The following is a 13418-nucleotide window of genomic DNA, read 5'->3' on the forward strand; positions in this document are numbered from 1 at the left end:
AAGGAATGAAAAATCAGCTGTTAGTTTTAAAAGCTGGGAAATGGCTGATAACCGTTAAAAAAAGCCTCATAGACTGAGACGTCTATATCTGGGGGAATTTGGGAATCGTTTCCCCACAAACCTTATCACCACACCACTCAAACTTATCATAAAAATAAGCTCCAGTTTAAGGATTCGGAGGCAATCAAGATCGATAATAGGTCCTCATGATCTGATCCTTCTCATACACTCAACTGATGTACAATCATTGTATTGCTTTCAATATTTCCATCATATAATCTGGCACTTGCTTTTATGATTACCAATAAGATTTCAAATGGAATTCTACAGGTGAAGCTAGTAACATGAGAAAAAGAAATTTGATATCCTCAAAAAAGCAAAGGGCGGATTTGTATAAAAACGAACATGTTTTTCTGGCCAGAGTCGTTCATAAATCTTATTTGAGATTGGGATTTCTTTCTTAAAACATATTGTAAGCATGTATTGTAATTCACGTCATTTATTCGGTCCAAAGTAGTAAGACATCAGAGTGTTTACCAGTTGTATCCGTCCAGGGTCTTGTGTTTGTGGAAGTGTGGCAGACCAGTGAAGACGTACGACTCGATGCCACAGTGGTTTTCGCCACGCACGAAACGGAAGAAACCATTCTCACCCCAGTCCTGTCCCCAGGAGTTGGCACACAGCCAGTACTTCACAGGAGCACCGTTGATGTTCTCGACACCCCAGCCAATGATCTTAACGGCATGACCGCCATCCTCAGGTCCCCAAACGTGACGGTAGACTCCACTCTTGTAGGCCTTGAAGTCAACGAACACATCGAAGGCAACCTGGACCGGTCCGTGGAAGTAGATCTCCTCCATGATGCGTTCCTCTTCGTTGGGAATACCGTAGAAAGCACGTCCATAGCGACGATCGTACGAAGCCTCAGTAGTGTTGTAGTTAGCTTGACACTTCTTGGAGCAGGCAGGGAAAGCAGGCTCTTCATCGTAGTCATGGCACACGTCAATAGGGTAAGGATGGCAGCCTTCGTTGGAGTTGAACGGACCTCCGCTGGAGATACCACGATCAACCCAGTACTTCCAAACTGGAGGCAGATCACCGCCGTTGCATCCCTTACCACACTGATGGCAGCAGGAGACGATATCGTAGGAACCAAAAGTGAAAGACTCGTGGGTCGGAGAGTGGATACAGTAACGATCGCTCATGGTCGAGGCAGCAGAAACGGCGTAGCAAGAGCCACAGCATCCTTGGTTGCGGATCTCGTTGATGCTCTTGCACTCCGGCCACTTGGTGCGGGAGTCGAAAGATTCCGGGAGCTCGAAGTCACCACCGACGGCCAAAATGCCCATTGGGTACTGCTCCTGGAGGAGATTCTTGGCATGGGACTGTGAGCTCATCAAACCTGTACGGAAGTGGGACAACGGCTTGGAGTAGACGCCGGCTTTCCAGCTGGCTGAGTTGTTGCGGACAATGTCTCCGATACGGCTGTAGGTACCACGGATATCCTCCTGCTGGTGGCTGTTATATCGCTGGTTGTAGTTAGAGCTGTACTGGTTTCCATACTGGCCCAAAACAATCTGGCACAAAGCCAGCACCAAAATGGCACGGAACATCCTGAAGCTATCTGCCGTTGGTCGTTGAAATCCTAAACCAAATAACATACCTTTTCGTTGGATTGACTCCCTTTTTATACTGATTGATAGGGTTCAACGAATTCTTATCAGCCTAGCGATTAATGATTAGAGTTGTTTTTTTTTTTAGAAAAAATACACAGCTTCCAACCAGTTTGACCTACTTTCAATTGGTAAACATTTATGGAATTTAAATAGCATGGTAGATCGCGTCAACAGATAAGCTGTTCATTGAGTAACTTCTTCAAACATTCATGAATGCGTTTTGATAAGCTCGAAAAACTACTACAGCCAGGGTCAGTTAACCACCTTGGCACTCCAGTAATAGGAGGAATTTGAAAAATTTATATCTTATTACAAAAAACAGAAATAACAGAACAAAAATCACCCCCCAGTTGTTGTCTTCTTTTAGATTAAAAGAATAAGCATGAGTTAAGTTCATGTTTTAAATTCCACGTAAATCTACGGCTTTAAGCAAGTGACATAAAAAGTATCAAAATAGTTAATAAAAATCCTAGATTTAATATTTGGACGACTCTAACTGTAAGATAGATCTTATAGAGCCTTGTAGATTAGCAAGCGACAAAGCTAGAAGAATCAGCTATTTCAACTTAATTCAAGTACAGGTACCACTGCACTCGAACAAATCCTTCTTAAATTTCATTATCTGCTTATATCAGACTTTCAGTTTCGTTTCTGCATCTTGTACAGCGACTTTGGGAGGCGTTCATGGCAAAATTGGTATTCACTTCTTAGCCCTGAAGGATAACGGCCACATTACGTACTCTATTGGTAACAGGTAACAGTTCCGTATGGCTGAAACACCAGCATAGGGGAGAGGATTACGGTTAAAGAACTTCGCGAAATCCCCAAATTTCTCTAACCAAGGAAGGCCCCCGAACCAGACGGCATTCCAAACGTCGCAGTAAAGGACCCGATCAGGGAGTTCTTCGAAATGTTCCGGACTTCGTTGCAACGATATGTGATGAGACGGGTGTTCCCCGACACGTGAAAGCGGCAGAAATTAGTCCTTCTGCCATAACCGGGTAAGCCTCCAGAAGACCCATCGGCGTAACGGCCGAAATGTTCACTGGACACAGCGGGTGAGGTCTTGGAGAAGGCGATTCAGAACCGAACTAAGATGTACACTGAAAAAGAGGACGGACTCTCTTAGAAACAGTTTGGTTTCCGTGTAGTACGCAGCACCGTAGATAGCATCCGCTCTATTATTGAGGTAGCGGACAGAGCCAGGCTAAGGAAGAGGATAGGGCTCCGCTTTTACGCGGTGGTCACTCTAGATGTGAAGAACGCCTTCAACAGCGGCAGTTGGACAGCGATTGCGTCGTTGCTCATCCTAATGAGGGTCTCGACAGATATGTATAGGCTTGGGGAAACACAATCGCCAATTACAGTATATGACCGGTGAGGGCTTACAAACACAAGAGGTTTCGGCGGGTGTACGACAGGGGTCAATACTTGGTCCGGTCCTGTGGAACAACACGTATTTACGACGAGCTCCTACGAATGATCCTCCCATCGGGAGCTGAACTCTTAGGATTTGCGGATGGTATAGTCCTCTTGGCGAGAGGCTCCTCGATAGCGGAGGTACAGCTACTTGCCACACTAGCTATCCAGGCCGTGGAAAGCTGGATGCACTCCAAATGCCTGCGCCTAGCCTACCACAAAACCGAGATGGTGCTGATCACCAACCTGATCTCACCCCACACAGGTTGCATTGCAGTTGGACCGTGCGATATCGTGTCCAAACGCGCAATTAAGTACCTAGGGGTGCTGATAGACGACAAACTCAGTTCTACGGATCATGTCGACCACTTGTGTAAGGAAGCGGAAATGGCCACGGCTGCACTCACATGGTTGATGTCGAACTTCTCGGCAATCCACAGTAATAAGAGGAGGATACTGGCAATCGTGATCACGTCAATCTTGCGGTACGGAGCAGCGGCCTGGAGGCAGTCCCTGAGAAGACAATATAACCTGCAGAGACTTAGCAGCGTTCAGCGGCTGATGAACCTGTGTGTTATTAGTGGATTCCGAACCATCTCGTCCAAAACCGCCTGAGTAGTGGCGGGCGTTATACCCATCTCGGTTTTGCTAGAGGAGCTGTGGGACAACTAAGCGATAGGAAGGTGTACCCATCGTCTGATCCCGCATATCGGGAGCTGGATCGGAAGAAGTCACGGTGATGTGGACTTCCATATGACACAATTCCTGACTGGTCATGGAGTACCACTACCAGTTTGGACATGTGGCTTCGTCATATTGCCCAGATTGTAGTGACGAAGACGAAACACCCGAACATGTGGAGTTTGCCTGTCAAGACGTACCAACATACTTGCCGTCTGTGGGCTCAACACGATAGCAGACAACGTGATGCAGAGTATGTGTACGGACCCCAATACTTGGAATGAAAGCGATGGGTTCACCCGGATCATGACTGCCCTGCAGGGGAGCTGCGTAGCGGAGGTAATGGGTACGCCGCGAACGTATGTAGGATATCCCACCGCCAGAGGTAACCGAGTAGTGCCGCTTCTTAAGGGAGAAACTGTGGGGTCAACCCCGAGTCTTTGCGATAGGAGGCCGGGTCTCGAATCGCGAGAGGAGAGTTCAGGCCTTTGATCAACAAGACGAGGGGAAAAGTGGTCACCTCGAGTCCCTAGAGGAGAGATCGGGCCTTGAATCGTGCAGAGGAGAGGTCATCCTCAAGTCGATGCGAGAGATTTATGATGGAATATCGAGTCATTGCAAGGAGATGTCGGTTCTCAAGTCGTCGAATCGTAAGGATGAGAGGTTTTGCTGAAAGTGGTTTCGTTAATGAGTATTGCCTTGGAGCGCACTAGCGCGAATAGACCTCCCACTATTGAAGCATTGTGTGTCTATCAGTTCGAGGTGGGAGCCAGGTCTGTGACCCCATGTGGAGTTAAGGAAGCAGGAGGTATACACGGAGTATATTATGAGTCTTCCAATTGTACCCATGGACCCAGAACCCGGATTTACCACCTGGCTAATCAACCAATTGAAAAAATACCGCAAGAGTCTTTACCAATAATTAGCAATTACCTTTTTTAACTCATTCGAGCTCACCTGTTAGGTTTTCTGGTTGCAGGTACTTCAAGTTCTTATTCTGAATCAACAACTAAAAAATCGACATTTAGAGCCTGTATAATCGACTTTGTAGAAGCGCTCCTTTCGCTGTACGTTGCGGAGAAATAACCGATGAATATTCGCAACTGAGCATTTCTGAATTATAGGCAAGGTAATCCCTTCTTGTACAAATATATGATTTTTTGATAAACAGATTCAAAACATTGGCTTCCATTTATTGATGAAAGATTATGATTACCTAAACTAAACATGTAAAAATTGAATATATCTGTTAAAACCTTGCTGACCACAATTGATCACCTACCCTTAATCACTGATCACAATGCATTTGCTCGGTTGCAGTTTTCAGTTCAAAGCCCTTATCAGCCTTTCTACAAAGAAATCTTATTCCCAGTATAAATAGTCCTGTTCCGATCCAGCATGTTGTATCAATCCACTTAGGTTTCACTGGAAGGCAGTTTGAGTACTGAATCAGCTCTCTCCCATCGGTTTTCGGGATGCGCGCCTTTCTGATCCTGGCTCTTTGCCAGGCCGTGTTCGGTCAACAATACTATCGGCTGGGATCTGGGTCCCGGTACACCTACTCGGGTCAAATCGCCTCCGAGATCCGGAACCTTACCCAAACCTGGACCCCCGGTAACAATCCGATGCCACTGACCCACTATCGCGTTGGATCGCTGCCTCCACAACCTCAACATCGGCTGCCAGAGGGAATGCTGCTGTTGAAGACTGTCGAGGACATTGAACTGCCCGAGAACTTCGACGCCCGTCAGCAGTGGCCTGAGTGCCAGAGCATCCGCACTGTCCGCAATCAGGGATGTTGTGGATCATGTTTCGCCATTTCGGCCACTTCTGCCATGACCGATCGTTGGTGTATCCATTCGCAGGATCACGAAACTTTCGAATTCGGATCGATTGATGTGCTGTCCTGTTGTACTGAATGCGGAGACGGATGCGAGGGAGGATATCTGCCCCAGACCTGGAGCTACTGGGTTCGTCGTGGAATTTCCAGCGGAGGAGCTTACGGTTCCAACCAAGGATGCCGTCCATACCCGTTCACCTCCTGCAAGACGGCGGATGAGGAAAATTCTGCTCCTCAGTGCATGCGCTCTTGCAACTCTGCTTACAATGTTACCAAGGCTGTTGATGATCGTCGTTTTGGGCGTTCCGCTTATGCTGTCGCTCGGGAAGAACGCAAAATCATGGAGGAAATCTACGTCGGTGGACCAGTTCAGGCTTCGTTCTCCGTTTTCTTGGACTTCAAGGCCTACAAAAGCGGTGTCTACCGTCACGTTTGGGGACCTCATGAGGGTTACCACGCCATCAAGATCGTCGGTTGGGGTGTCGAAAACATCAAGGGTGTCCCGGTCAAGTACTGGCTGGTGTCCAACTCCTGGGGTCAGGACTGGGGAGAGAATGGTTTCTTCCGCATTGTTCGTGGCGAGGATCATATGGGCATTGAGTCCAATGTCTATGCTGGTATGCCGGACTACAAGAAGCACATGAAACTGCAGGGTTTGGATTGGTAAAAATGAAGGAAATCGATTGAAAATAAATAACTCATTGGAATTAATAAATATTGAATTTTCTGTAATATCACTATTTCCATAATTTGAAGAAAAAAACACGTATAGAACACATACGAGATAAACATAGAGTGTATCGTTGGTTGTTTCAGCAGTTGACTAAAGGAGCTTGATTTGTACGCTCCACTTCGTAAAGTATACCGAAATATTTCAATGCCTTCTCTAATACTGGACGCACTATATTATCCCAATACGAGTTCTGTCCGCTAAACTCAGTTGAAATCTTTTCAAGCATTTATTCCAATTCTAGAGTACAAAATATTTAGTTCTTCGAATATTTCAATAGAGTCAAAGCCAAGTGACCGAAATCCCAAACTGAAGTAACATTTGCATGAATTCAAAACACATTGTAGAGCAAAAATTTTACAAAGTGACAATTCCGAGGGGTGCAAAATTTCGATTTATTCATTTTTGATTGTGTAACTTTTTTTATTTCGACAACAGATGCTTTTGTATCCAGGATTTGGGGTTTGTCGAACATGCTTGCACAATCATGAGACTCGTTCGCTTCGAAGCAATATGCATTGAGATGTTCGATCCGTCCGACTTACTTACTTACTTAATGGTTCCGCGTCGATTCTCCGGTGCATAGGGCCGTGGTTAAAGACCTCCACTGTTGACGATCCGGAGTCAGCGTCTTCACTTGGTCCCAATCAAGACTCTCGTCGACAGTTCGTATTTCAGTGGCTCGGCTTCGCCCCCACGAGTTTCTGGATCTGCATGACAGCATCGATGTAGTGGATAATTTTGGCCGAAACGTTCTGCTTCTTGGTAGCCAGAGAAAGTTTTGAATACAAGGTTCTCGAGCTGGAGCAAGCTGATTGAGAGAAAACAGCAATTGCGGGGAATCAATAACGTTTGTTAAGATGCCGTTCACGAAAATCCGTTGCAACTATGTCCTCCTTTGGCCCCAGTGACAGAAGACCACATTTATCGGAATAAGATGGTAAACGTACAGTCTCTTGTTAACCATAGTGTCGAACCTCTCCAAGGACCATCTTGGTGGAGCATAGCAGCAACAGAAGTAGATCCCGTTAACTTTGGCTACCACCATGCATGTCTTCGTTTTCAGTCGTCACCACTTCTTGTATGGGGAAACTACTTGTTACCCATATCGCGGCCAGTTTGGCATCATCGGTTGCCCAATTACATGGTGCCATTTGCAACTCTACGATATGGGTCTACCACTAGCGCGATGTCCAACTTTTTCTCAACTGTCATCTGCCGCAACAGCTGGTGTGCTGTGTAGCAGTGGTTGAGGTTAAGTTGGACGACCACTATGCTCTTGGCGCCCGGGGTGGTACCGCCTGCGCCTTTTTGTAGACGGGGCACCTAGGGTTGGCCTTCATCGCCAGTGTCATCAAAAGGTGCTAGAAATCGAGATTCGGGAACGTAAGTGGAGATGGATAGGGCACACACTGCGAAGAGATGAAAACGAGATTTGCAGAGAGGCGCTTGATTGGAATCCAGATGGGCATCGAAGAAGAGGCAGGCCCAAAAGCTCGTGGCGGCGAAGTCTAGCCGCTGAAATCCGCACAGTTGACGAGAACCTTGATTGGCAGCAAGTGAAGACGCTGGCTCCGGATCGCCAGCAGTGGAGATCTTTTATCTCAGCCCTATGCGTCGGTCAATCGGCGCCGGACCCTTAGGTAGGTAGGGCACCTAGGGTTGCCAGCAGCGTGATCTCAAGCGCAGACAGGGCATTTAGCAGGCTTCTTGCAGTTTGCCGACATCTGGTCCGAGCAGATTTTGCACTGCTCAACCAGTGCTACCCGCAGTTCTTCTTATGTCGTGATTTCATCCAGGTTTTTGACGGATGGTCACCTCCTTAAAGATGGCGTGTGCCTCAGTCTTGCCGCCAAGGGCTTCGGCCGCCTTAGCCGTAAGGGTCCCGCTGGAGTTTCCCGCGCCACGCTTTAGTTCTAGAATCATCTCGCCGGTGCGTGTCCGACGGATTCCCTGAACGTTTTCGCCGAGATCGGCGAGGTCCTCATTAGTACTTATCTGTCGCAGGACATCTGCGTACGTGCCCTCAGATCCCTTGACGACAATCGCCTCTTCCCTCTCCCTGCCACGACGTTTGCGTCGTTGTGGTCGGGGTTTGGCTTATTTCGTCTCCGCACCTTTGCCCCCCCCTTTTGCGCGATACCGTTTGCAATTCAGTATTTGCGCTCGTCGGCTCACCTGCGTTCTTTGAAGTGCTGGCCGCAGGATTCTGCCGGACAGACGGATCCTTCGCACTTTTCTTAGCGTCACCGTGTCTGAGTTCCCCGGGAGAGCCTCTCTTACGTTTGCTGTTGCTGGCAAACGCAAGACTGCCCTCTATTTGGGCAATGGCGTTGACCTTCTTCGGGCAGAGAGTGTCCGCCCTCAGAGGAGTCTCTGCCGGCCCTCACTCTTTTGGTCTGGTCTCGGGTTCTGCGAGACGTTCCATCACAGCATTTTTGCTGCGATGAAAAGCTGCATCACCCTGGCTAGCTTCTCGCATATTTCCTTCTGGATGTTGGACTTTCCTTTCACACATTCGGTCAGCGATGCCAGCCATGGCCGTGACCAACTCTACCGGAGCTCCCGGATCTTGAAGTTCCGAAGAGCTCAGTAGATCCTCCAGCGCTTCCTGTACTTCATCGCACGGGTCCGCTCGAACCTTGCTCGGTGTTTCCACCGACTTCGCCGTCAGGTCCACCGGGTTGGCAGATTGCCTAACCAGTGAACGCCTAAGGCCACTCCCGCCGAACGGATTCTGGCTTTTGCCTTTATCAGTTCCATCGTTTGTCTTTGTTTTGCTGATTTTATTCATTCTTAATCCCACGAGTCACACGGTAAATAAAGGTCGACTGCGCCAGTGACCTGCTTAGCGCAGCAAGGAATGGGATACTGTTGGGTGTGTCCTGGTGCCTCACAGGCAACCGACTTTACGACCCGCCGGCTTTCCAGGTACATCGGCACGGTTAAGCGTTACAACTTCATCAAATGGAGTCGGTTTCCGATAGTGTGTCCATAGCCGTAATCAAAGTTCGATAGCGAGGGTCTTCATAAGGGGTGGGGGGAGGGGTGAGGGGTGGTGTAGTTCTCTCGGCCGTACATCTGCTATAAAGCAGACATGTTTCCACTCTGCACCGCGAGGAGGTGGAACTTCTTCGCAGAACAAGCTTTGTTGTTTAAAAAAAGCACAAAGATAAGCGGTCCTAGGTGACTACCTAGTGGAACACCAGATGGCATCCCAAGCAACCAAAAGTCCCATAAAACAGGTACAAAAACGCTTACTCAGCCCCATCATTGATATGAAGTACGTTCTATGCAGCTCAAAATTTAAGTTCTTATTGATACTTTCAAGTTCCAAAAAAGTCTTAATGATCTTCTATTCAGCTTCCAGCGGCCTCTTAATTCAGCTTCCAAAAAATCGCAAAATGAGCAAAAAAATGTCTCTCTATCTCAACTGAACCGTTGGCTTCGGTTCATATCACCTTATCTTGATTATTTACTGTGTTCTGTACCGGTGCCGCCAAGATGCCACGCGCTGGATTTCAAATTCGACTAATTGCTCAATTGCTTCTTTCCTACATTTCCTACATATATCGCATCAGAATGGTCACTCAAGTACAAATTTACGTATTGAAAAAAACTTGCCAGGCTTGGGGATCGAACCCCGACCTTCGTGGTGAGAATCGAACACGCTACCACGAGACCACGCCTAGATGTTGTTCTAACTGGAACTAAAACTCGAAGAGGTGATTTGATTTTGAAAGCACATCAATGCACTTTTTGTGACTTATCAAATCCCGTTTAAGCACTTTTGTGCCCTTTATGTGACTTACTAAATCCCGTATTGAGCACTTTTGTGCCCTTTATGTGACTTAAGTCCCGTATAACGTACGTATAGATCACTTTTGCAGCTTTCAAGTTCGTTAATGAGTACATATAGTTCACTAATGGGAATTGGGAGAAACAAGTCACATACAACGTACATATTAATCACTTTTGCAACTTTCAAGTTCATTAATGAGTACATAAAGTTCACTTAAGGGAATTGGTCAGTTGATTCTCTTTGTCAGCCAATATGTAACTTCCAATGCCTTCATTCAAGTAAAAATGTGACTTTTGGTTGCTTGGGCATGTCGAATACTGTTGGTAGAGTGTATCCTTGGATGTTTATGTAGCCTTGGCGTTTACCAGGTAGGAATGCAGCCATTTTATTATCCATGAAGGAAATCCGTAGTGTTCAAGCTAAGTTTTCGCTTTGCTTTGATGTACTTTGTAGAAAGCTTTTGCAAAGTCGATATTTATTGAATCCACATGAACCGGTTTTTCAGCGTCGATCTTTTCTTTACCAATCCGTGCGGGTATTCGGTGAGTATCGGTTAAGCTGCTGAATATTGCCTTTCATATATCAGAAAACCGAGCTCTTTGGAATAGGCTTCTACCGAATAATGGACATTACTGCGAGCCAGAAGGTTCGTGCTGGTGGCAGTCGTGGACCGCTAGAGGACGTCAGGGGGCGAAGGAGGGACTCTACGAACATTCGAGCCATTGCACAAATGGCACAGGCCTTTTCGGGCTCTGGACGACCTGAATTCCAACACGTGGCAGAAAAGGAAGCCAGGTAAAATTGACAAACATTTTGTGGTGTGTGGCTTCGCTCGTCATTAAGCCCCCCTCCAAACTGTCAAACTGTCAGCAAACCACCTTCAACCTGTTCCGTTTGCCAAAACCAAGTTTTGAGTCGTCTGCCTATCCTTTACCTTAGTGATAGCTTTTTGTTACTTTCCACTTCTCACATTCCCTAGCCGGGAAACTAACTACTCATTTCTCATTGAACACTTTGATACTTTTACCCAGAATATCTGGCAACACTATTGTGTTACCACGAACCTAGTTTGAGTAGTCTCGCTCAACCGTGTGATGCTGTAAACATTTTAATTTTTATCATCATCACCATCCTATTGTTCTCAGTAATCATCAATTGGGAGTTGGACATTGCAAGAGGAACCATAATAAACAACGTTTTGGTTCTTCTCGTGGCAGCAGAAATCTTCTGCTGCAGTAACAGCAGCCAATCGTCTTTCTACCGGAAGATCCAATTTGAAACCTTAATTTTCAACATTATGTTTAATATTTATACAATTACTTGTCAAATTTTCCAAATGATTGAGGACAATTTATAGAATATCCAAAAGTAATGTTGAAAAAGCTACACAATCGTCAATACTTATGGTATCAGTAAAGCATCTAAGGTATATCCGTGTACCTTTCAACGTAGATCGTACAGGGAATGCTGACAAGTATCGCTTTATTCCAGATTTTCTTGATATATCCAGGCTTGCCCATAATTAAGATAACGAATTCGAGATAAGTCAAATCTGGCCAGGATGCCCAGATATGGTAGAAAAATTGACGGATTTCGCCCGGGTTTGTTTAAATTATTTGAAACACCATAGATTTCTTCTCTCAAACGTAACAAATTTTCAGATATGTCGATTTTTGTTTGTTTTCAAATTGTTCTTGAACAGGGCATCATGATTGAACCATGCCGATAAGAATTGATGAGCTACCTCAATCAATGATCACAATGCATTTGCTTGATTGCAGTTTTTAGTACGACGACCTTATCAGTCTTTCTGAAAGTGAATCTTATTCTCAGTATAAATACTCTTGTCGCAAACAAACAAATAGCATCAATCCACTTGAGTTTCACCGGAACACAGTTTGAGCACTGAAGCAGCTAACTTCCATCGAATCTCGGGATGCGCGCCTTTCTGATCCTGGCTCTCTGCCAGGCTGTGTTCGGTCAACAATACTATCGGCTGGGATCTGGGTCCCGGTACACCTACTCGGACCAAATTGCCTCCGAGATCCGGAACCTTACTCAAACCTGGACTCCCGGAAATAATCCGATGCCTCTGACCCACTATCGCGTCGGATCACTGGCTCCTCAACCTCAACATCGACTGCCCGAGGGAATGCTGCTGTTGAAGGTTAACCAGGACATTGAACTGCCCGAGAACTTTGACGCCCGTCAGCAGTGGCCTCAATGTAAGAGCATTCGCACCGTTCGCAACCAGGGATGTTGTGGATCATGTTTCGCTGTTTCGGCCACTTCCACCATGACCGATCGTTGGTGTATCCACTCACAGGATCACGAAACTTTCGAATTCGGATCGATCGATGTGCTGTCCTGTTGTACTGAATGCGGTGATGGATGCCAGGGAGGATTTTTGCCCCAGACCTGGAAATACTGGGTTCGTCGTGGAATTTCCAGCGGGGGAGCTTATGGTTCCAACCAGGGATGCCATCCTTACCCATTCACAACCTGCCAATCGGAAGATGAGGAAGATGTTGCTCCTCGGTGCAAGCGTACCTGCAACTCTGCTTACAACGTTACCAAGGCTGTCGATGATCGTCGTTTCGGGCGTTCTGCCTACACCATTCCTCGGGATGAGCGCAAGATCATGGAGGAAATCTACGTCGGTGGACCAGTTCAGGCTTCGTTCTCCGTTTTCCTGGACTTCAAGTCCTACAAAAGCGGTGTCTACCGCCACGTTTGGGGACCTCATGAGGGTTACCACGCCATCAAGATCGTCGGCTGGGGTGTCGAAAACATCAAGAGTGTCCCGGTCAAGTACTGGCTGGTGTCCAACTCCTGGGGTCAGGACTGGGGTGAGAATGGTTTCTTCCGCATTGTTCGTGGCGAGGATCATTTGGGCATTGAGTCCGAGGTTACCGCTGGTATGCCTCACTACTCAAAGCACCTGAAACTGCAGGGTTTGGATTGGTAAATATGAACGGCTTTTGGAGATGATTGGAAATAAATGAACTTATTTGATTTAAAACAAATCAATGGATTTTCTGTATAAGAGAGTGAGGTAACGTGGGCCATGGGGAAACGTGGGCTACTCGAAATATCTGAGCTGTGTGTTGAGATAAAAATCTTGATTCAACTGCCATTGTCGTCGCTTTGCGTAAGCAAGTTTTTCTATATGTTGTTGACTTATGTACGTGTATTATGCTTCTTTAATTTAACAAGCCTAGAAAAGTGTACTAACATAATTAAACAAGCACCCGCAAATTGCATCCGCGG

At 46.6% G+C, this 13418-nt stretch overlaps 3 protein-coding genes across 3 annotated transcripts; 2 read left to right on the top strand and 1 right to left on the bottom strand.

The window, feature by feature from the left end:
- Positions 1-533: 533 nt before the first annotated feature.
- Positions 534-1583, bottom strand: LOC129759859 (cathepsin B-like). Its single transcript, XM_055757402.1, has one exon. The coding sequence runs from the start codon at positions 1395-1397 to the stop codon at positions 534-536; it is 864 nt and encodes a 287-aa protein (XP_055613377.1). The 5' UTR covers positions 1398-1583.
- Positions 1584-5251: 3668 nt separating this feature from the next.
- LOC129759878 (cathepsin B-like) lies at positions 5252-6283 on the top strand. Its single transcript, XM_055757420.1, has one exon. The coding sequence runs from the start codon at positions 5252-5254 to the stop codon at positions 6281-6283; it is 1032 nt and encodes a 343-aa protein (XP_055613395.1).
- A 5767-nt stretch (positions 6284-12050) lies between these two features.
- On the top strand, positions 12051-13116 carry LOC129739520 (cathepsin B-like). Its single transcript, XM_055731001.1, has one exon. It carries the CDS (start codon positions 12085-12087, stop codon positions 13114-13116), a length of 1032 nt encoding a protein of 343 aa, XP_055586976.1. The 5' UTR covers positions 12051-12084.
- The last annotated feature ends 302 nt before the right edge of the window (positions 13117-13418 follow it).

The sequence above is a fragment of the Uranotaenia lowii genome, chromosome 1, assembly GCF_029784155.1.
Source record: "Uranotaenia lowii strain MFRU-FL chromosome 1, ASM2978415v1, whole genome shotgun sequence".
Lineage (NCBI taxonomy): Eukaryota > Metazoa > Arthropoda > Insecta > Diptera > Culicidae > Uranotaenia > Uranotaenia lowii.